The sequence below is a fragment of the Cetorhinus maximus genome, chromosome 4 (assembly GCF_964194155.1).
Source record: "Cetorhinus maximus chromosome 4, sCetMax3.hap1.1, whole genome shotgun sequence".
In the NCBI taxonomy this organism is placed as follows: domain Eukaryota; kingdom Metazoa; phylum Chordata; class Chondrichthyes; order Lamniformes; family Cetorhinidae; genus Cetorhinus; species Cetorhinus maximus.
In genome coordinates this window covers 100,661,450-100,683,755 of record NC_135882.1, presented here as the reverse complement: position 1 = coordinate 100,683,755, position 22,306 = coordinate 100,661,450, and the positions used below count along the sequence as shown (strand labels likewise).

The following is a 22,306-nucleotide window of genomic DNA, read 5'->3' as shown; positions in this document are numbered from 1 at the left end:
ATCATGGGACACTGACACCTGTACAAGGGAAAAAGGGAGCTGTTCCATTCGGATGAGCTCCACTTAAACTGGGCTGGGGCCCAGTGACCTTGAAAATTGAACAACTTGGACTGCAGATAGGATTTTAAATTTAAAAAGTTGAGGGGGTGGCGGGTGGGTGGGTGGAGGGGAGAGTTCCGCTGAGAGAATTTTTTTTTTAAAGAGAAAGTTCACGACAATAGAGAAATATACCAATCTGATTAAAAATAAGCAGAGTGTGACAGGAAGGGACAGGGGGTTCAGCAACATTAGTGCATCGATAAATAGAAACAAATCAAGGAAAATGGTAAATAGTTAAAATTCAAGGCATTTTTATCCGAATTTACAAAACATTCGTAATCACAGATTCATTAATGGCACAAATAGAGTTAAACAGGTTTGATCTAACAGCCATGAAGGAGACGGAGCTACATGGTGACCAAGGCTGGGAACTAAATATTCCAGGATACTTGATGGTGCAAACAAAATGAAAAAGGAAGGGGGTAGTCCTGAAAATAAAGGTGACATATGGATAGCAGTGAGGAAGGGTCTTGGCTCGGAAGATCTTGAAGAAAAATCAGTACAGGTGGAAATAAATAGAAGAAATAACAAGGAGCAGAAAACACTGGAGGTGAAACTCCTCCCCTTGGCAAATGAGTAGAGAACTAAAGGACACAAATATAAGGCAAAATAACCAAAGGCAAAGTAAGAAAAATGTTTTGTTAACTCTGCAAGTGGTTACAACCTGGAATGCACTGCCTGAAGGGTGGCAGAGGTAGATTCAATCCTGGCTTTCAAAAGGAAATTGAATAAGAACCTGAAGGGAAAAGATCTGTAGAACAATGGGGAAAGGGAGAGGGGAAATAGCTAAATTACTCTTGCAGAGAGCCAGCATGGGCTCGATGGGCCGAATAGCCTCGTTCAGAACTGTAGCCGTTCTATGAAGGATATTAGGTGTCACACAAAAGGCCATTACCATAAGTCAAGGGGTTAGGGTAATATGTTAGCATCAATACAGGATTGGTTAAAGGGCAGAAAAAAAAAGTAGAAATAAATGGATCATTATCATGTTGGCAAGCTGTTATTATTGAGGTGCGGCAAGAATTAGTGATTGGGCCTCAGTCATTTTATCATTGGCTGCACTCAGGGTCATGAGTTTCTGCCATGGGTCTTCACGTGACTGAAGAGGCCAATTCTCAAACCACAGATCTTTGGGCACATGGGGCAGGATGTCATACAATGTAGTGGGACCCAAAGCACAGTATTTGCTTCTTTTTCTTTCCTTCTTCATTGCCGCTTTGCCTCACCATCAAGACATTGTGACTCAATGCATGATTCAGCTTGATGGACAAATTGACGTCAGTCTGAATGGTCGGTAACTAGTTCCTCCTAGTCATTTATGTCACGCTTCAAGGGGAGCCTCAGAGTGCCTTTGTCCTCCTCAGGCCATTGGCCATTTGAGAGCCGGGAGTACAGGACCTGGAGGTGGAGATGGCTTTCAACCATGTGAACACTGTCCAGTCCATCGAAGTAGATTTATGTAAAAGTTTTGCCTGAATGCCTGTGAAGTTGGCTTCAAGAAGGAAACTAGCATTTGTTCAATTGTCCTCCCATTGAATCCAGAGGATGAGGTAGAGGCACTACTGATGGAATTTCTCGACCGCTCTTATGTGTCACTGATACAGAGTCCAGGTCTCACTGCAGTACAGTAGGGTGGTGACAACAACTGCTCTGTACTCTTGGACTTCTGCTGACTTAGAGGTATTTGTTGTCAAACACTCAATGCCATAGCTTGTAGAAGGCTGTGCTGGCACAGCTGATCCCATGATGGATCTCGTTAATGGTGGCCTCTAAAGAGAGGTGGCTACCCCTGGCACAAAAAGTGCTCAATATATTCCAGAGTCTCTCCTTCAGGGGAGGTGGAATATTTGGCTGACCAGGTATGGGTTGATATATGAGTTCTGTTTTGGCAACATTCAAAACAGGCTGAGTTCCTCGTATGCAGAACTGAAGAGATCAAGAGCGGTTTGCAAATCCAGTGCAGGGAGGGCAACGGCACTGCAGTCATCCCAAACTGTAGACCATATATGTCTATGGTGGTCAGTTTAGTTTTGGCATGGAGGCTACTGAGGTTAAAGAGTTTTAAATCTAGACAGTATTTAATACATACACAGAGCGCAGTTAATTTTGAGTTGAATTGTCACTGTCAAGTAGATTGTAAATAGTATGGGGGCTATCTCCATGGATTGCCACCATGAGATGGAGAGGCTTGTGCATTCCAATGATCCCTTGAGTGATGCTATCAGGCGCTCCTTGCTCCTGGTAGGGCCACCCATGGTGGCAAGATCAGGTGGAGGTGCCAGGCACAGTACAATCCAAAAGTCCTTAACGGCAGAACAGGCGAAGGAAGGCAATGCGTCTCTGCGAAGATGCAAGGCAGGAGCAGAAGGCAGGGTGATCCCAGTCATCATGGTTTGCGGCATCACCAAAATCCGACCACCAACCCTTTAAGATAGTTTGGACAATGATGGCGCCCCAAGGTTAAACGCAGGCTTCTATCAGGGTCCATCTGCCAAGCCCTGTGGCGATGGAGAACTAACACCAGGGACAGGGCTGCGAGCCTTAGAGTCCCCAGTCAAGAATCTGCACATAGGCGACAGGCGCATGAAGGTCGTTGGACATCTGTGTTGGGACAGAGATGTCTTTGGGCAGCAGCATCTGTGACTGAGTTGTACTCTTCAGGATACCCTCTGCTCACCCCGTATGGGGAGGGGAATTGGAAAAAATTTCCTAAAAATAGGCTGTCCCTGCAGGATCACCATCTTTGTGATCAAAGATAGAAAACTTTAAATTTTGCAGTTTGGAATGTTAATACACTCATGGATAATCGCAAAGCTGACCATCCTGAAAGAAAAACAGCAATCGTATCGCACAAATTATTAAGACTCCAAAATTGACGTCACTGCCTCAGGGAGACCTACCTTCCTGTGGTGGGGCAGCTGAAGGAACAGGCAGGGGGCTGCTTGTACTGTATAGGAAAGACTGGCAGCAACCCTCGAGTTCACGGAGTTGGTTTTACCATCTGGAATAGGATCTTGGATGCACTGCCAGAACTCTCCAGTTATATAATGGAAAGACTCATGACACTTCAACAGCTAAGCCATAGCCAATACATAGGTCATTGTGTATATTCAAGGCTAAGTTAGTTAAATTTTTGGCCTCTAAGGGAACCTATGAATTTGGGAATCAGGATGGAAAGTGGATTTGAGGTAGATTTTATTGAATGACGAAGGAGGCAGAGGGGCTGTATGGCTACTCCATCTTCCGTTTACAGTCATTCTAACAAAAGATTAGAAAGTAAGAAAATGACTACTACAAAGGCAGAAATGATAACAATGATTAGGAAAATTGAACTGCATTTACTAAGTAAACATTGCAATTAAAAGGTGTAATCGCTGGTTACCTTTATGAATCTGGATTGTACAATCTCCATGGCATCCTTTACAATTTTGCAGAAAAACTCTCTTAAAGCATCTGGACTGCAGTGGGCAATAAGAGTGAGAAGAGAACGGTCCATCACAAACTGCCGAGTAGCATTCGGAAGCATTTCTTCATTTCGGAACATCTCATATGCAGCTTCCAGCAGGGCCACTTGCTTTTCACAGGTACCCCTAATGCAGTTGAAAAGATCCAAGTTTACAGTGCAAACCTTAAGAACACATTCTTTATTAAACCATGCAATAAAATAAGCATATGGTATCCAAATTGTTCAGTAAAATGCCGCACCATAATGCAATCTCAAAACTACAGAACAACCGACAACTAGTAGGGCACATATTTTGAACAGTCCCCCCTGGTGAGTTCACAATCACTTCTCTGCAATCAGTGAGTCACTGGGCAGAGGCTAGGCACAAAGATGGTAGGAATGCCTGACGTGGAAACCACCCTGGATTGTGAACATGCCACAAGTTTTTGTTTTTGTTGGTAGTCACAAAGCAAGCATTGATAGCTGCTTGGAAGGAGGATACCAGTCTGATCTCTTTGCCAAGACACAACGTATGATGTGGAGAGGCACTGATTCAACATCAGAACTCGGTGAGTTACTGTGGGTGTAATGTAAAGTCCACACCTATGATCTTCAATATTGCTGGTATCTCAGCTGGGTCACTAAAACCAAACATGGGACAGACCCAGGGGCATCATCGGGAGTTATTTTCAATTATCATCATGTCTCTGTACCCAGTTTTACTGAATTTACTGAAGACCCAGAAGGAGCCAAGGGGATGATTCTGGATAAGGGCTGCAGCAATTTTTGGCAGCCTTCTTCTCAAATGGCATTTTACACCATCCATCCCCCTCCAAGTCCAGAATTTGCTGCATATACCAAAAGAAAAATGATCCATTGGGCTACACCTGACCTTTTTAAATATTATTTTACTTTACAAATTTTGGTTGCAGGTGTTAGATAAAGACCTTTCAGTGTATGCATGTAAACAGAACCCAGAGGGGGTTTTTGTTATCCAGGCTCCAAACATCAATATTATTGGACAATCACTCACACAAGTTGGTCATCACCCTAGTCCGTCAACCAGTTCAAATCAGCACAGGTGCAGCCCTAAGAACTGATCACTCCATCTACCCTTTGGGCTATAGATGATGTATGACAAGAGAACATCTAGGCTGGGAGATAACAATAAACCAAGGGGTGTTCATAAAATATCCCACAAAAAGCTTATTTTCAATCAAATGTCTGTGAACAAAATGTGTACTTATCACACTAAAAATCAAGGCAAAGCACAAATATTGATATTTATAGTCACGTGTAAACCTTCAGGCATCTCTAGGGTAACAAATTTAATGTTAAGTTCAAGCATTAGAGCTGTAACCATTAACACATACATATCAGAATCGATTGTGTTATTAATCTGATGTAGGAATTAGGCCAAAAACACAAACATTTTTCAGTATGCTATATTTTCATTTTCTACATCGTATGCAACATATAATACCTTTTTACTATATTTTGGAAACAGATCTGAAATGCTTCTTCCATGACATGTCTGCTGTCACGACACAGAACCTCAGTCAGAATTTTTAACAACAGTGGACTCTGAGATAGCTCCAAAGCATCCAGTAACTGAAAAACACAATGAATCACCATTTGGAGCAAACAATCGGAGCAAACAATAAACTTATGAAACATAAAATATAACTCGCAACTAGAAGAACAGAAGATGGTTGATATGTCTTATTTTCTAATTCGCTGGTGTTATCAGTGAGCAGTTAGTGTTGGGCAGGTCCTAAACAAATAATAAAAGCCCAATAAACAAATATAAGCCCGAGTAAGTTCGCTCCTTGTCCAATTTTCCAAGTTAATTCAATTGCAGGTTTGAAACAAAGCATCATGTATAAACAATACTATTTGGAGACTGCACTATATGCTCCATCTGCTAGTAATAAAACAAAAATATCACTTATGTAACTAGCACCTTTAACATAGAAAAACATTCCAAGGTACACTCCAGATACATAAACAAAACAAGACATTGGGCCAAAGGATGAGAGATCGTGAAGAATGAAGGACAGAAGGCTGGCCAGAACAGCACAGGAGTAATTGAGTTTGGAGATGACCAAGACATGGATGAGAGTTCCAGTGTCAGACGGACCGAGGTAGTGATGGAGATTGGCAATGCTATGAAAGTGGAATTAGGCAGTCCATTGTAATGGAGAGGATAAGAGGTCAGCCGAGTGTAAAAAAAAAGGACAACAAAGTTGCAACCAGTCTGCTTCAGTCTGAGACAGTGGCCTGGGAGGTTAATACAATCAGTAGCACAGAGGAGTTTGAGTTGGGACTGGTCTTCCCAATGTTTGGAAGTTACATATCATGCTGACCAGCAGCTTGACAGCACAAAGGTAGTGGAGGGATTGAGAGAAGTGGTGCAGACACACAGCTGGGAGTCATTAGGAGATACATGTAACCAGATCTCCTAACTGCAAATGGTACTTCCCAGGGCAAAATGTAGCTGAAGAGGAGGATCCTTCAGGGCTCCAGAGGAGACATTGTGGGGGTGGAATGAAAAGCCATCGTTAGAGATACTCTAGCTATGATTGGATAGATAAGAACATGTGGGCAAGGCAAGTCCAATGGAGCTGCAGAACAGAGGAAATACTTTGGAGGAGGATGGTGCAATTGACTGTCAAAGGCTGCAAATGCTATTTGTGACTTTGAATAGGGTCTTTTCAGCACTTTGGAAAAATCAGAAACTTGGCTTTCAACAAGGAGATGGGCACAGTCCTTGGAGAAGAAAGTGAGGTTGGAAATGGGAAGGCAGTTGGCATGGATAGAGGGATTGACGGTTGACCTTGAGAAAAGGGTGACAACACTACTTTTAAAAGGTTGGGAAACAGTTCATGAGGAGAGAACACCATTTATAACTGTTGGCTAAAATGGGGACCAGGGACAGAAGTGAAGAAAATATGTTTGAGCTATGATTTAACTCGCTTTAAAAGCAGATAATGCTATCAACCCATTATTTTCTCATTGTACGAGCTCCCTGACTTAATGTCCAACTCATTAATTTGTTCCACCTCCCAGGCTCCTTTGAGACTTTCACTGATTCCACAGATTTAATCAGCAAATGATTACTGATAATAAAATTCTTGTAGAGATTCAGGAAAGAAAATTTGCAGATGACACAAAGCTGGGTGGGAGGGTGAGCTGTGAGGAGGATGCAGAGATGCTTCAGTGTGATTTGGACAAGCTGGTGACTGGGCAAATGCATGGCAGATGCAATTTAATGTGGATAAATGTGAGATTATCCACTTTGGTAGCAAAAACAGGAAGGCAGATTATCTGAATGGCTATAAATTGAGAGAGGGGAATATGCAACGAAACTTGGGAGTCCTCGTACACCAGTCGCAGAAGGTAAGCATGCAGTTACAGCAGGTGGTAAAGAAGGCAAATGGTATGTTGGCCTTCAAAGCGAGAAGATTCAAGTACAGGAGCAGGGATGTCTTGCTGCAATTATACAGGGCCTTGGTGAGACCACACCTGGAATATTGTGTGCAGTTTTGGTTTCCTTATCTGAGGAAGGATGCTCTTGCTATAGAGGGAGTGCAGCAAAGGTTTACCAGACTGATTCCTGGAATGGCGGACTGACATATGAGGAGGAATTGAGTCGGTTAGGATTATATTCGCTGGAGTTCAGAAGAATGAGGGGGATCTCATAGAAACCTACAAAATTCTAACAGGACTAGACAGGGTAGATGCAGGATGTTCCCGATGGTGGGGGAGTCCAGAACCACAGTCTGAGGATACGGGGTAGGCCATTTAGGACTGAGATGTGGAGAAATTTCTTCACGCAGAGAGTGGTGAGCCTGTGGAATTCGCTACCACAGAAAGTAGTTGAGGTCAAAACATTGTATGTTTTCAAGAAGGAGTTAGATACAGCTCTAGGGGCGAAAGGGATCAAAGGATATGGGGAGAAAGCAGGAGCAGGCTATTGAGTTCGATGATCAGCCATGATCATAATGAATGGCAGAGCAGGCGCGAAGGGCCTACTCCTGCTCCTATTTTCTATGTTTCTATAAAGCTATCCGAAGGTGCAGATATTCTCCAAACGTCTTTTATTGCAAGAGTAGGAATTATATTACCGTGTACACGTGGTAGGAAGAGGGGAAAAGCATCCAATTTTTGGACAAAAACCTCACACAATGTGAAACAAATTAAAATTGTTGCATACTACAAGCCCATACCACACTTTAGATGAAATTATACCTGTAATGGACTTCTCTTTCCATCAGTAGTAAATGAATTTAAGACGAAAACTTTGATAAAATTGCATGCATTCATAAACACTGGAAGAAAATTAATTCTCTCATTTTTCATTTTCTCCAAACAAATGAAATTTACGTTTCCAATCCTGAACACGTAGAGAAGTGTGCTAATTCAATTCTTCTAAAGGCATTAAACTTATTACACCACCCTCAAGTCCTAAATAAACATAGCTATGATGTCAACAAATTGTACTTACTTTTTTGACACAGTCAATGTAGTTGTTATACCTCAATGTACCCTTAGGAAATTCATCTGATTTCATAGGGAAATGGGCAGCTACGAACTGGTTGAGGGCATTTCGAAGCACTATAAGATTTTCTTCAGGAAGGTGCGCAAAAAATGGTAGTATAATCACTGCCTTGGTCTGCAAAAAATAAAAGCAAGTCTCAGAGTCCTTTAGCTTTAATTTCATTCATTCACTCAATGGATAAACTTTTCAAATCTGGCAAAGTTTTTAAAGGGCTATCCAATTCGTCTCACTTGTCCGCTCTTTTCCCAAACTCCTGCATGTTTTTTCTCTTGAAGTATTTATCCAATTCTATTTCAAATGTATTGCTGAATATGCTCCCACCACTCTCAGGCATGCATTCTTGATCATAACAACTTACTGCAAAAATTTTGTTGATCCTCAGCTCCCCTCTAGCTCCTTTGTCAATTACCTATCATCAACAGCCATCGACCCTCCTGCCAAGGAAAGCAAGTTTCTCCTTATCTACTCTGTCAAATCCTTCACTACTATTCTTGTCCTATTTTTCCTATAATTTCTAAAAAAAAATCTCTTAGGCAGGTAGTTTTAGCTCTCAAAATTACCCACGTTTAAGCAGGACTACCACATTATACCCCAATAAATGATTTGTCCATCTAATTTCTCTATTTTATTTATAATACACCCCTAGCATTGCTATAAAGTTACTCGTCTGGTTTATTGTTTTTCTCCATGCACATTCCCTGCCATTGAACCTCAAATCTCTTCAAAAAGCAGCTTTCTTAACATAAGTTGTACTTCCCACTATCACAATTGTTTTAAAGTCTTGTTTTTCGCAGTGCTGCTGCCGATGGAGGCCAACAAACAGAGAACTTCATTCTCTCATTAGAAGAGATCGAGGAGAAAGAAAATCAGAGGGGAAACTGTGACGGAGTAATTGTTGTGTGCACCCTCCCAATTAGCTAGCCGAAAAGCAGCACAGGCAGATAGAGGCCAGTAAACAGGAACATGCACCTAAGTATCTTTTGACTGCAGGTGATAAATGACACTTGGAGATCTAGACTGTAAAGGAAGACATAAAGAAGGATTTCACACCCTCAAAATAATTAAATAGATATCCAGAACCTTTGATTTATTACATCATTTACGCAGCTTTTCCCCAAAAAACTTCAAGAAATACCTTCAAGTTTAAAGCCAATGTTGGATCCGTCAATAGCGTGGTATAAGTTTGGAATACCATTGAAAATGCCTCATGACTATTACCAAAAGAGACTGAAGAATCAATCTGAAAGAAATCACATACACTCAAATTAGCAAAACTATGCACATACATAGATCTATCTCATAATTTGATTGGAAGATTCTTTTTCCAAGAAATCCTTTAATCTAGTCAAATTGACAAATTAACACTTACACATTGAAGCTTTAGTTGAAGAAATATTTAATGTATTTGTTTCAGTGGGGATCAGCAGCAAAATAATTTCAATTGGAAAGTCCCAATCTATTCAGAACTCAGATCCCTAACAACTTGTATTTATAAAGTGCCCTTTAAACTGAAAAAAAACATGTTTTGCAGGGGGCAGAGGGGGAGTTTTGGAATGGGGCTCCAGGAATGAGGGGCTACAGCTGTCTGGATAAACTGGAGAAATTGGTGTTGTTCTCCTTAGAGTAAAGAAGGTCAAGAGGAGATCTGAAAGGTATTTAAAATCCTAAAGGGTATAGGTAGAGTAAGAAAAGAGAAACTGTTTCCAATGGCTGAAGAGTCAGTAGCCAGAGAGCACAGATTTAAAATTGACAAAAGAACCAGAGGCAACATGAAAAGAAACTTTTTTAATGCAATAGATGGTGGATTTGGAATGCACTGCCTGATAGCTTACTGTTTAATCTGTATCCTTCAAAAGGAAATTTAATAAACACTTAAAGGGGAGAAATTGCAGGAATATGGGGAAAGAGCAGGGGAGTGGAACCAGCTAAATTACTCTCCAAACGAGTCAGTACAGATGCCCTGGACCAAAATGGCCTCCCTCTGTGCTATACTATTCTAATGATCCCATTTCAGAGATGCAATCCAACAAAAATGAGCAATTGGAAAATTGGACCAAACCGAGGTAAGAGATATCATGAAGGCTGATCAAAAGCTTGGAAAAGAAGTGGATTTTAAAGTTATTGGGAGAGAGGTGGAAAGGTTTAAGGAAAGGATCATGTGACCTGGGCGGCTGAGAGCAGGGCTGCCACCCTGTCAACTCTTCAGAAAAGACTGTACAATATAGGCTGGTTATTTATTAAACCATGCTAAGTACAAACATGCACAATATTAATACATTTATTTTAGAACTAATAAAACATGTATCATGCCTTTTCTTAATTTTTCCTCTAATAACAAGGAACATTCTCCTCACTCTCTCCAAAACAACACTGTGCTTTTGAAGGTGTGGGTACATTCTGCCACAGGGCTCAAATTTCATAAGCTGATTGCATTACTTCACATTTATCAGAGGCTGTCGGCAATAATAATATACCTGCAGTACTTTGGAAAGCAGTGTTAAGACAGCCATCTTGCTCTCAGGAATCGAATCCTTTGACCACCACGAATCAAGTTTTGCCCAATTTGTAAGTACAGCATTAACCAGGAGAATACCCTGCTTCTTTCGTACAGTATGGTCTCTGAAACTCTGATCAAGCATTCCATTCAGAACAGTGCTCACCTAAACAAAGGTGAAAGAATTGAGCATTGTAAATGTTCAAAGCCAGAGTGTGAAATGGCTAAAAATCTTATGGCATCCACATAATCTATAAATTTGACTCTGTACACCTCTCTCCACGTCTTGATTTTTTTTTTTGCTGACAGCATATACATACATACTGTAATAAATTACCATAAAATTAATCCACACATCCCAATTTCTTGGCTGGTTTGAGCTATACTAAGCTTTTACATCTGAGAGTTGCTACACTGGGCATCTTCACAGATCCTATGATATGAGGCAACATAAACAACTGTTGTAGCTAGCTTGCCTGGGCTATGCATAGGAAGCCTTTCTAAAAAAAACACGATTAAGATTTTAAAAGAAAAAAACAAGAGCATGACCTATGTAAATTGGAATTGTGGAAACAGGAGCTAACATGGTTTCGAACAAATCACTACTAATCAGGGTCAACCTTATCCTATATTACAACAGTGACTATACTTGAAAATACTTCATTAGTACTGTGCATTATAGTATTATTTATTTAATATATTGCATATCATTTCCCAGCTATTACATAACAGCATTCTCTGACCAACAATGAGAAACACCACAGGATATCTCCTGGTATACTGAAAAAAAAATGCCTTAATTGGCACCTTTACTGATAGTTAACAAGTTATCCAAAATAACCTCGACACAGTTGTAATTTGAATAGTGCTTACCATTTTAGAGTTTTCGCTTGCTGATCCCATTAATTGGTTCACTGCAGAGTTGAGATTTCTAAGTAATTCACCATTAATGGTTTCAGAAAACAAATTGTAGAAGTATTCACCATGGGAAAAACTGATGAAGTGTCGCTGGGATGCCCCTGACAGTGGTACAGATAGCTCAACTGTGTTCAATAGCAAGGAGATCAGTTCCTCACACTACAGGGATCAAGACACAAGAGAATAATCAGGTGGTTTCAGCTTCATTTCCCAGCAATATTAAAAACTTTAGTCAGAAATCATATTCAAATCTAAACTGATCTATATAACATCAGCAGCCTGCATTTATAGAACGCCTTTAATAAAGTAAAACATCCCAAAATCCTTCACCGGAGCAGTAAAATTTCACACACAAACAACTAAGGAGAGTTTAGGGCTTGGTCACAGAGATAGGTTTTAGGGTGGAAAGAGAGGTAGAGAGGTTTAGGAATGCATAATCAAGATTGTTTAGTAAGTGTTGTCCAATCGCAGAATCACATCTAATGTTGGGCACTATGTTCTGAGTTTTGCAAGCATGGGCTGGCTAGGTACAGTCAGCACTTCGCCTGTTGCAACCAGCCGAAGGGACATGAACGTGCAAACAAAAAGAACACGTCCACGCATTGCAGCTGGATAGTGGAGGCAAACCCTGCTTCGCCCGGTTATGGAGACCCGACTCAATTTTACATGTAGCAGGCAATTAACTGCCTGCATTCAGGGTTCCCATCCCTTTAAGGGACAATGCCTAGTCTCAAGAGCTGCCAGCCAACTGAACCGCTGGCGCTCGTCAGCCCCAATATCGCCACTGGGACATTGGCTACAGATGGGAACAGATAGATAATTGGTTTATTGAAAAAATCATCATGGTGGCAAGTGCCGAATTGTGATGAGGATACAAGGAAAACAAGCACTCATAACTCATGGCAGTTTTTAGACAATCACTAAAATAAAAATAAAGTATAAAATTATTAAAGAATTGCACAATTATGATCATTGCAGTGTACAAATAATTAAAATACATTGTAAAATGCAGGTCTCCTTATGTTACGGAATTGAAAGGAAAGATCTACTGCAGTCTTCATTTTGTATTAAAATCTATAGAACATGTTTTTGGGTTGAGTTCATTAAATTCTCAATAAATTACATATTATTTATGAGTTTTAAATAGAAGGGGATTGTGCTGTCTTGTCGTCTCTTTGTTCTATATTTTATTTGTGTAATGGTGTCTTTACCCCTTAGTTCCATCGTACACTTACTTTCATGTGGTTGCAGCAAGAGATAGTGGCGGTGGGAGAAGGGATTCAAGAGTTTTCTAGCAAAGGTGTAACAGAACCTTTTCCACCTTTCATCAAGGAATTGAATTAGGTGGCAGCAGCAACATAGATGAAGACCCAGGAACCAAGATGAGGACAGTCAGGCTAGCCGGGGTCATTTAGATAGGTCCCAGCGAGGGGAATAGGGCTCATTCGTGAGGGCTGGCGGGAGATGCTATTAAGGGGGCAGCACTTGACATTGGTGGGGGCGCATCCTCCATGGGCCACAGGGTGCCCGATCAGAAGGACCCACACCTGAGAACGCAAGGAGGGCACCAGGGTATATCTGGCAGCCTCTTCACATGGTGAAGTGTCCACCTGCTGCTGGTAAAATACATTTTTACGAATCATAGCACATTCACTGACCTGTTCACCAAGGGAGAATGACAGCTGTAATAGCCCATCTGCTAACATCTTACTGCTGACATCTATTGATGGGAGCGATTTCCTCTCATCTCCAGGTGCAATTCCTTTGTAGACAGTTGATAAAAGCTTTGAATTCAGTGGCAGGCCAATACTCCCAGTCTGTATTAAATAACAGTAATATTAAAAACATTAACGCCGGACCAATATGTAAATGCCAAATTAACCAAAAGATTCCCTCAATTTGGATAAAAACAAAATTTGGTCAATACTCTTGGGTGAGATTAGCCAAAGGATTGACACGAAAAACAACTTTCATCTATAAACACTGGACTGCAAGATCTTGGCCATGTAAAATATTCATTTAATAACTTCAACCTCAAACTCTCAGGTTGCAAATTATGCACATCATTGTCAAAACATTTTCAATGCATCACAGATTAACTAGCAATTTTTAAGGATATGATTCTGTTTCTCCTCAAAAATAGTTCAACCGAACAAGCTATTTATTCATCTCCAAAGGCTGAAGAGGAAAATCTTTTATTTTCAATTCATGCATTCCCAAGTAAGAGTTTGTTTGGTTGTCACTTTCATTTTTCCTTAGCTTTTGAAAATTTATTCCCCCCTTCCCCAAGGTTGCTCATCATTCACTCGATTGGAGGTATGCAAATTGCTCTCCCATTGCTCTGAAACTATTTATTAGAGATAGAGATGCAAGCTGCAGTGAGTCAATATTCAACATTCCTTTTCCTCCTATATCACACACATATCCTGTAAATTGGCGGAGAGATGGGCAAGTGCACACTCTGTCATTCTCATCGAGTTAGTTGGGATGCTTTTGTTGTGGATGTGCCTTTTGTTGGCTTTTGATCTAGTGTGTAGTACATTGAGAGGAATGGTAAGTAAATCAATGATTTTGAGAAAGGCTCCAGATCTGTTGGGTGCAAAAAGAGCCGGTAACGTTGGTCAATAGCCTCAACAGCAATTGATTCAGGATGTAACAACCATAGCAGACCAAAAGACCTTTTATTCTGAAAGATACCTGGTTTAATCTTGTGTTTTCTGGTTTTAAAGTCATTGTAGTGCAATTACATCCCTTTTGCTGTTTTCTTATTGGAATATTAAGGAGTATTGAGCAATATAAAAAAAAGCAGTACATTGTAAAAATCCACTGAACAGGATGCAGAAATGAAATCGCTTTTAAATAACTCATGGTTCAAATTCTTAATCTGTAAATATTTAACTTTTCTCACTGTAAAGAACATATTTTTATTTTTTGGACTGTGGCTTTAAAAACTACCATGGCTGCAGTTTAAAAGAGATCGTCACTAGAGCAGGAAGAAGAAAATCTACAAAGTTGCTATTATGGAACAGCGTGTGCCAGGTTGGACAGAATAGTGTTGAAACGGAGACCTGGTTTAAGAGGGAACTGCCTAGCGACAGCGTTCTGATTGGCTCCTGACCAAGTGCCCAGGTTCTCTTTGAGGATAGTACAGTAGATCAGCTCCTAGCCTGAAAAGAGGAAAGACCTGAAACCTATTCTCTCCTGTGCTTTTAAGACTCCAGTACTCCTGCCATAGTAGCTAGCTGGCTATTCCTCACATCGCTGTATCCTGCTTTCTTTGAGAAACCCCTGTCGGGGAGGAAAGGGGAAAAATCACCAGTAGAGACATTAAAAACAACTTTCAACCAGAGAACCACAGACTGCAAGTGCTGGGAGATCACCTCGTGTCAGCCACAACAATCTGCAAGAAATTTGGGAGAAAGCAATCAAAGTCAACCCATCTAATCCTGTACTCCGGATTGGTGCTATTGAACTGTTTCATCTCACCCTTAAAATCCTTGTTTTGTGTGTCTTGTGTGTGTGCTTGTGTATAAGGGTTTAAGAAGGGGTAGAGTTTACGTTATAGAGTTAAAAGTTAGCAGTTCATATTTCTTTCTTTTGCCACTGGTTACAGACAATTTGTTTAATAAACAGTTATTTACTTGTTAAGTTTACAAACCTGGTGCTCGTATTCTTTTAACCTAAATTAGACAGTTGGGTGGAATTGGGGCAATTTGGTGGTCTGATTAAACTTCTCACACTTGTCACGGCTCAGGGAGCAGTGGGGCTTGATACTACAGCGCAATATCCCCAGTGAGTCATCACATCACTCAAACAGGGCAGAATCTTAGGCTCGGCGAGCAGGGTCGGGGTCCACTTGCTGACGTGTAAAATGACACGCGGTGATGTCAAGCATGTGTCCCGATGTCACCGCGCGTCATTCAGATTTTCAATTTGGCAGGTGCGCACCCAAATTGGCTGCAGGCCCACCAGACTGTCAAAGGCCTATTAAGGCCAGTTAACTATCAATTAAAACAATAAACTGAGCTGCCCGTCCAGCCTTAAGGTTGGCGGGCAGGCAAAGAGCCCAGGTGGCCCTCGCATTTTTCATGGAACCTCATTCACAGGCAGGATGAGGTTTCATGAAGGTTTTTAAAGGTTTGAAAAATTTTTAAATAAAATTCATAGACGTGTCCCAGCTCATGTGACAGTTTCACATGAGGGGACGTCCCTAAAAATTCTTTTCCTTTATTAAAATTATTTAAACTTAAACTAATCTCCCTGAGGCAGCTCTATGCCTAGGAGATTTCGGCATTCTTTCACGCGCATGCGCAAAAGAGCGCAGGTCCCGACTCAGGCAACACCCCCCGGCCAACCCCGCTCACACAGAGAGCGTGCAGCGCTTCCGGGCGCGCGTCACACTGGGTGGGCCTTAATTGGCCCACCCATGTAAAATGGCGGCACCCAGCCAATCACAGGTGGCGATCAGCTGTGCGCAGGCCTGCACCCGCCCAACCCCCACCAACGGGAAGAAAATTCTCCCCACAGAATTTACTGGTGCAATTTTTTTCAATGACAATCACTTCATTTATTTACACAGATTGGAAAGCCTTACAATGGTGAAACTTGGAGGAGCAAAATCTAGGGATAGCACTTTCTGCAATAAAAAGCCAACAGGCAAAAACACGCTTGGGATTTATCTGTGGAGATTCACTGCCTTTCTTCAGATTCTGATTTTAACCTGTTCAAATCAGACCCAATTCAAGCCATATTCAAGTTCCGATGAAGGGTCATACGGACTCGAAACGTCAACTGTATTCCTCTCCGCAGATGCTGTCAGACCTGCTGAGTTTTTCCAGGTATTTTTGTTTTTGTTCCAATTCAAGCCATGTGGCCTTTCTTTAGCTATGCAGATCAAGCTCCAGAAACATCAACTGTAAAGTTTAACCAGAGGCCTTGATGGGGAGGCCTCTGGCTTCCCCGCAGGCCAACATAGCAGGAAGAGGAGCTAAGGCCAGAAGAACCCAGTTCTTCGTTCTTTCAACGTTTTTTGTAAGACACAGAGAAGACCTCCCCTGCCCTGGGCTTCTCTCACCCACATCTTGGTTCTCACAACCGCTTACCAGACTGCCTTTGGTCTCTGGAGGTGGCTTTGTCCCAGCCTACATTCCCCTCTTGCCCACCAGCCAGTTACTATTTTCCATTGATATTGAGCTAAAGACTGACATGAAGCTCGGGAGTTAAAATCTCCCAGGTTACATGCTGCAGAAATCGGGAAATTTTGCAGCTTGCCCAAGTCCCTGCCAACATGACAATCACCCACAAGTTAAATTCAGGCTTGTATTTCTCATTTCTTTCTCCTGTTAGGCATTACCTTAATTTTAGTGACATTTTCTGCTCTCCTGGGTCTCCCTTGTTTTTGCCACCAGGGATTGAAGGAATCTTTGTATATCTGGGGCTAATTCTTCTTTCTTACATGGGAGCTGGCACTTCAGACCTGTTTTCTTTCTTTATTCTTTGAGGATGTGGGCGTCGCTGGCAAAGCCAGCAGTTGTCACCCATTCCCGAATTGTCCTTGAAACGAGTGGCTTGCCAGTCCATTTGGGGCACTTAAGAGTCAACCACATTGCTGAGCATCTGGAGCCACATGTAGGCCAGACCAGGTAAGGGTGGCAGATTTCCTCACCATTACTGAGACCAGCTTTATAATGCAGATTTATTAACTGAGCAGCTGCCATAGTGGGATTTGAACCCATGTACCCAGGGCATTAGCCTGTGCTTCTTGATTCACACTGTACAGTTGACTTTGTGACAAAGATTACCTGGCACTTCAGTACAGATTTCAGAAGTCCGGCCTTGTGTAATTGTTTGCATGCCAACAGGATGGAGCTCAATTTGTCATGATCTGCCCTTCTGTACAGATCCACACTGCACAGCTCTTCAATGCTGTCAAACACATTAAAACATAAAATTACAAATTAAAACACATGAAAATGTTTTTATTTCAGATTTCCAGCAAAGTGTTGGAAATAGTCAATTATCACCTGAAAGCAAAAAAAAATGGGTTAACATTTTGTCAGCATTTTTATTAAAATAAAGTTCTGATGCAAGGTTTCAACCTGAAATGTTAATCAACTTTTCAGAAGATAACAGAGCTTTTTATCTTGAGCATTTATTATAATTTTAAAAATCCTATAACACTCTTTTTAAAAAATATCTTCCATGAATTTCCTCCTCACCTTTCTCTGCAGATTCATTTTTTGAAGGGTGCAAACATTTCCATGGATGATGCTCACACACCTCCTGAGTAAACGCCCCAGCCAATGCACTAGAATAATTTAAGAATGATTCTCCTCCCTCATTGGTTTTCCTTTTCCAGATATCCTGATGAGTCTTGCAAAATTCACTCTTCCCAGCAGTGGCACTACATGCCAAAGCAGCAGTCCCTGCTGCATACAGCCACCCCTTATTTAACAGGCCTAATGTGCTCCTAAAACACAGCATGCCAAACAAAAATGAACTAAACGAAAATCACTTTCCCATAAGAAAACAGGTAATAAAGGTGGTTTATGTTCATGACCTGTAATTCCCACATTAACAACCTATTTGCTGCCTTGAACCTAACTGACCCAAAAATTCTATTAACTCTAAAAACGAACTAACTTTCAACTTAGCTCCTGCTCACAACGCCCACCTCCAGTTTGCTGCATGTCCTGATGCGCTGCTTCATTCCCCAACCCTCCCACTTGCTGCCTCTCCCAACTCGCCAGTCCTCATGCTCGCCACTTCCCTCCACTGCCCCGCCCAACCGTTCCAACTTGCCGCTTCCATCTTCCAAAACTTGAGCAAGGGCCCAGGAGAGGGGGGAGGAAGCGAGCGAGAGAAAGGGGGGTGAGTGGGAGGCCCAGGGAGGGAGGAGGTGAGTGAGAGCCACGGAGTGAGGCAGCGAGGAGGACAGGGAGGAGGGCTGAGTTAGGAAGGTCTGGGAGGGAGGCGGCGGCAAGCAGCAGATTGCCTTTAAAAGGTGCTGAGCATGCGCCGTAACCGCACTAAAATGAAAATGTCATTAAGTGCTATTGAGGAACATTCTTAATTTAGCAACCATGCTAAAACAAAAACAAGCTATTAGAACCTGCTTTAAAAGGGAAAATATATGTACCAAATAGCGAGTTCCTGCATGCCAAACAGTGCTGGGAATCCTGGCTGCTTATTTGCACTTCCTAATCCAAGGGGATTAAATTCATTTCTTGCTAGGATAAAATAAACTAACTCACTATATTCCAGGTTACAACATAGGAAAACCTGCACCCATGCTACAATTTCCATCCCTCTCTCTGGCCACTGTCACAACAATGTCTAGGTCACACAGCAATCCACCACATACCACTCAGTGCAACAAAGGAGTAATGTACAAGAGAGAAAAGAGAGGAAATGTTGGTCACAGGTAGAACCACATCACTCACGATTTTGGCATCTGATTTAACACCAAGCTGAACTTCTGTCCCATCTATTGCTGAAACGCTCATCCATCTCTCAGTGACCTCCAGACTCATTTACTCTAATGTTCACTTGGCTGGTCTCCATCGTCTCTCCTTCATAAACCTGAGCTCATCATGTACGTCGAACCCACATCACTTACTCACTCACTCATAGCCCTTGTGCTCTATTGGCTCCCAGTTAACTAATGCCTCAAATTTAAAATTCTCAACCTTGTGTTCAAATGCCTTTATGATCTCTCCCCTCCTCACGGGCAGGATTTTCAGGTCATCGGGCAGGCATGGTGGGCGGGCCCGGGAGCAACTGGAAAACGGGCCGCCACCCGCGATTTCACGCTGTCTGGCCAATTAACGGGCAGCCAGCGTGAAACACGTGCTGAGAAGCTCAGTGCTGCCAGAGTGGGGATGGGAGGAGGGAGAGCACTAAAGTCAGCGCAGATACTGGTGGCGGGGGGGCAATAAAAGTTCCCTGAAGGCAGAGAGCTGCTTCAGGGAGCTGAAGAATTTTAAACCCTTAAATAAAGATTTTAAAATCCCGGAAAAAAATTCCACAAATAAGAATCACTCACCTAAACATGCTGATGATAAAAATTCTGCCCAAGCATTTTTAATTATTATTGGAAACCTCATCCTGCCCTTGGGATGAGGTTTCTTCAAAATTCCAAAGGCCGCTTGGCTGATTTCCCGCCAACCATAAGGTTGGACAGGCAGCGAAAAATAACAGTTAATTAATTGATTAATGGCTTTAATAGGCCTCTTAATTGTCAGCGGGCATGCTGCCAATTCTTACGCATGCCCATTGACCGAAATATCGCACAAGTGCGCGATGACATTTGGGCGCTCGCCCGACATCATCGCTCGCTATTTTACGCCCGATCAGGTTGGGTGCGGGCCCACCCCCCGGACGTAAAATTCAGCCCCATCTCTATAATCTCTATCAGCTCTACAACCCTTTGCGTTCCTCCAACTCTGGCCTTCTACACATTCCCCACTCCCTTCGCCCCACTTTTGGCAGCCATGCCACTAGCTATCTAGGACTAAAGCTCTGGAATTCATGCCCGAAGCATCTCCACCTTCCTTATCTCCTTTAAGACTGAGCTTGAAACCCTTTTCTTTGATCAGTCTTTTCATGACCACCCCATCCACTCCTGTCCCAACTTGCTATAGATTTAGTTGGAATATGTTTTTCTAAAGTGCCTTCAGTGGTTCTTTTATGTTAATGGTGCTATATAAATGCACTTTGTTACTTAGCACATTACAAATTTGTAAACCAAGTTGCAGTTTATTTCATTATTGTTACTCCAGCAGCATTTCCCATCTTACCTCTGCGATGTAATTCTTTTCCTCGTGCTGCTTTCTAATGTTTCTCGATAAGGCGATCTTAGCACTGCTTGCAAAAGCCTCACATTGATATCTGGTAGACTTTTCATCACTTGTACATCTGCCATATTAAATCCAATACTCGGCGGATCAATCACTACTATTACTACAAGTTCAAACAGATTGGAATTTAATAAGTCTTCCTCAAGCACCTGAAAGGAAAAGAAAAATACAATAAAAATTCAAAAAGTATAATTTCCGCAACCAAAAAGAAAAGCAAAATGCAAGATCAAACTATTCAATAGATCCATTTTGGCACATTTATATTTAATGAATGGAAATTGAGAATCTTTATTTAAATTTATTTCCGTCATGATATATTTAATTTTCTGTGATGTAGGGGAAGCTGGTCAATATCAAATTTGAGCAGTACCGTAATCTACCATTTGTGAGGGAACTACTGATGACTTCATTTGGGCCACTAAGTTTTGATTTCCGTATCTCGTTCATGACATAAGTCCACGGCACAATCTGCACGAGAAAGATAACCTCAGAAGTGGCAAGGTGGTGAGTGTAAGAGATACATGTTTTCAGAGGAATAAAGGATGTTCCTCTTGGATTAGGTTTAAGGAGTAGGGTTGAACAAAAAATGTTTCAATCCTCCTCTGGCTAGGAATAACATGGCGAGGAATTAATTAATTTTGTTCCCTTACAGCACCCAGGCGATGGTATTCACCAGCTTCCTTAACTGACAGCGGGTGTCAAAAATAGAAATTCACTTCATTTTCTCATCTGGTCAGCAATCACTTGGATAAGGTCAGAATTTCACCAGAATTGCTCAGAAGTTGAGCACTGACATGAGGGGGACAAAGTAGCACAGTGGCGATGTTACTGGACTAGGAATCCAGAGACCAGATTAATGCTCCGAAGACACGGGGCAGGAATTTATGTTCATCAGGCTGGCGTGCACCTGACCTGATCAGGCATAAAATCACACGCGATGACGCTGGGCAAGCGTCCCGACATCATCGCGCACTCTCGTGATCTTTTGGTTAGTGGGCACGCGCAAGAGTTGGCGGCACATCCGCCGACAACTAAGAGGCCTATTAAGGCCCTGAAGTATTAATTAATTTGTACATTTCGCTGCCCCCTCCACCGTTATGTTGGCAGGCAGAATAGGCCAGGTGACCTTTGCACTTTTTACAAAACCTCATCCACAGGCAGGATGAGGTTTCCAGCAGCAAATATAAAAATCAGTAAAAAAAAAATTGCCATCCTTTCAAACATGTCTCTCTTCACGTGACTGAGTCACATGTGGGGACATGTTTCCTTCATCTTTAAAATCTTTATTTGTCAGTGTCCAATTCTTCAGCTCCCTGAGGCAGCTCTGTGCCCACAGGGAGCAGTCAGTGCATGCTCCCCTACGCTCGCCCTCCTCCAGCCCCCACCCTGGCAGTGCTGAGTGTTTCAGCGCGCCTTTCACACTGGCTGGCCGCTAATTGGCCAGCCAGGGCGAATTCGCAGTTGGGACCCGATCGTGGGCGGCGGTCCGTTTAGTGGCTGCTCCCGGGCCCGCATGCCACGCCCGCCCAATGAAGGGAAAATCCTGCCCACAAATTCAATTATGAAACCAATTGATTAAAAAATCTGGAATAAAATCTCATTAATAATGATCATGAAACTACTGGACTGTCATTAAAAAAACCATCTGGTTCACTAATATCCCTCTGGGGAGGAAATCTGCCATACTTACCTGGCCTACATGTGACTCCAGACACACACCAATATACTTGACTCTTAAAGGTCCTCTGAAAAGGCCTAGTAAGTGACTTGATTGCAGGCGGCTCACCACCGCTTGCTCCCGAGAAATTAGGGATGGGCAAGAAATTCTGGCCTCACCAGCAACAATCACATCCCAAGATTAAATTTTTAAAAATGAGGTGAAAACCTTGATATGCTAGTTATTACAAAGGAGATTGATTCCATTGCAAACA

At 42.1% G+C, this 22,306-nt stretch overlaps 1 protein-coding gene across 1 annotated transcript in view; it reads right to left on the bottom strand.

Moving 5' to 3' along the window:
• Window positions 1-22,306, bottom strand: part of prkdc (protein kinase, DNA-activated, catalytic subunit) — a 238,827-nt gene that overhangs the window by 142,860 nt on the left and 73,661 nt on the right. The window contains exons 33-41 of the mRNA XM_078540537.1: window positions 20,316-20,524; window positions 17,319-17,442; window positions 13,176-13,334; window positions 11,473-11,676; window positions 10,580-10,765; window positions 9,241-9,345; window positions 8,052-8,219; window positions 5,028-5,155; window positions 3,482-3,689 (exon numbers count right to left, since the gene is read on the bottom strand). Of these exons, the coding sequence (XP_078396663.1) occupies window positions 3,482-3,689; window positions 5,028-5,155; window positions 8,052-8,219; window positions 9,241-9,345; window positions 10,580-10,765; window positions 11,473-11,676; window positions 13,176-13,334; window positions 17,319-17,442; window positions 20,316-20,524 (1,491 nt within the window). The remainder of the gene's footprint in view (window positions 1-3,481; window positions 3,690-5,027; window positions 5,156-8,051; window positions 8,220-9,240; window positions 9,346-10,579; window positions 10,766-11,472; window positions 11,677-13,175; window positions 13,335-17,318; window positions 17,443-20,315; window positions 20,525-22,306) is intronic.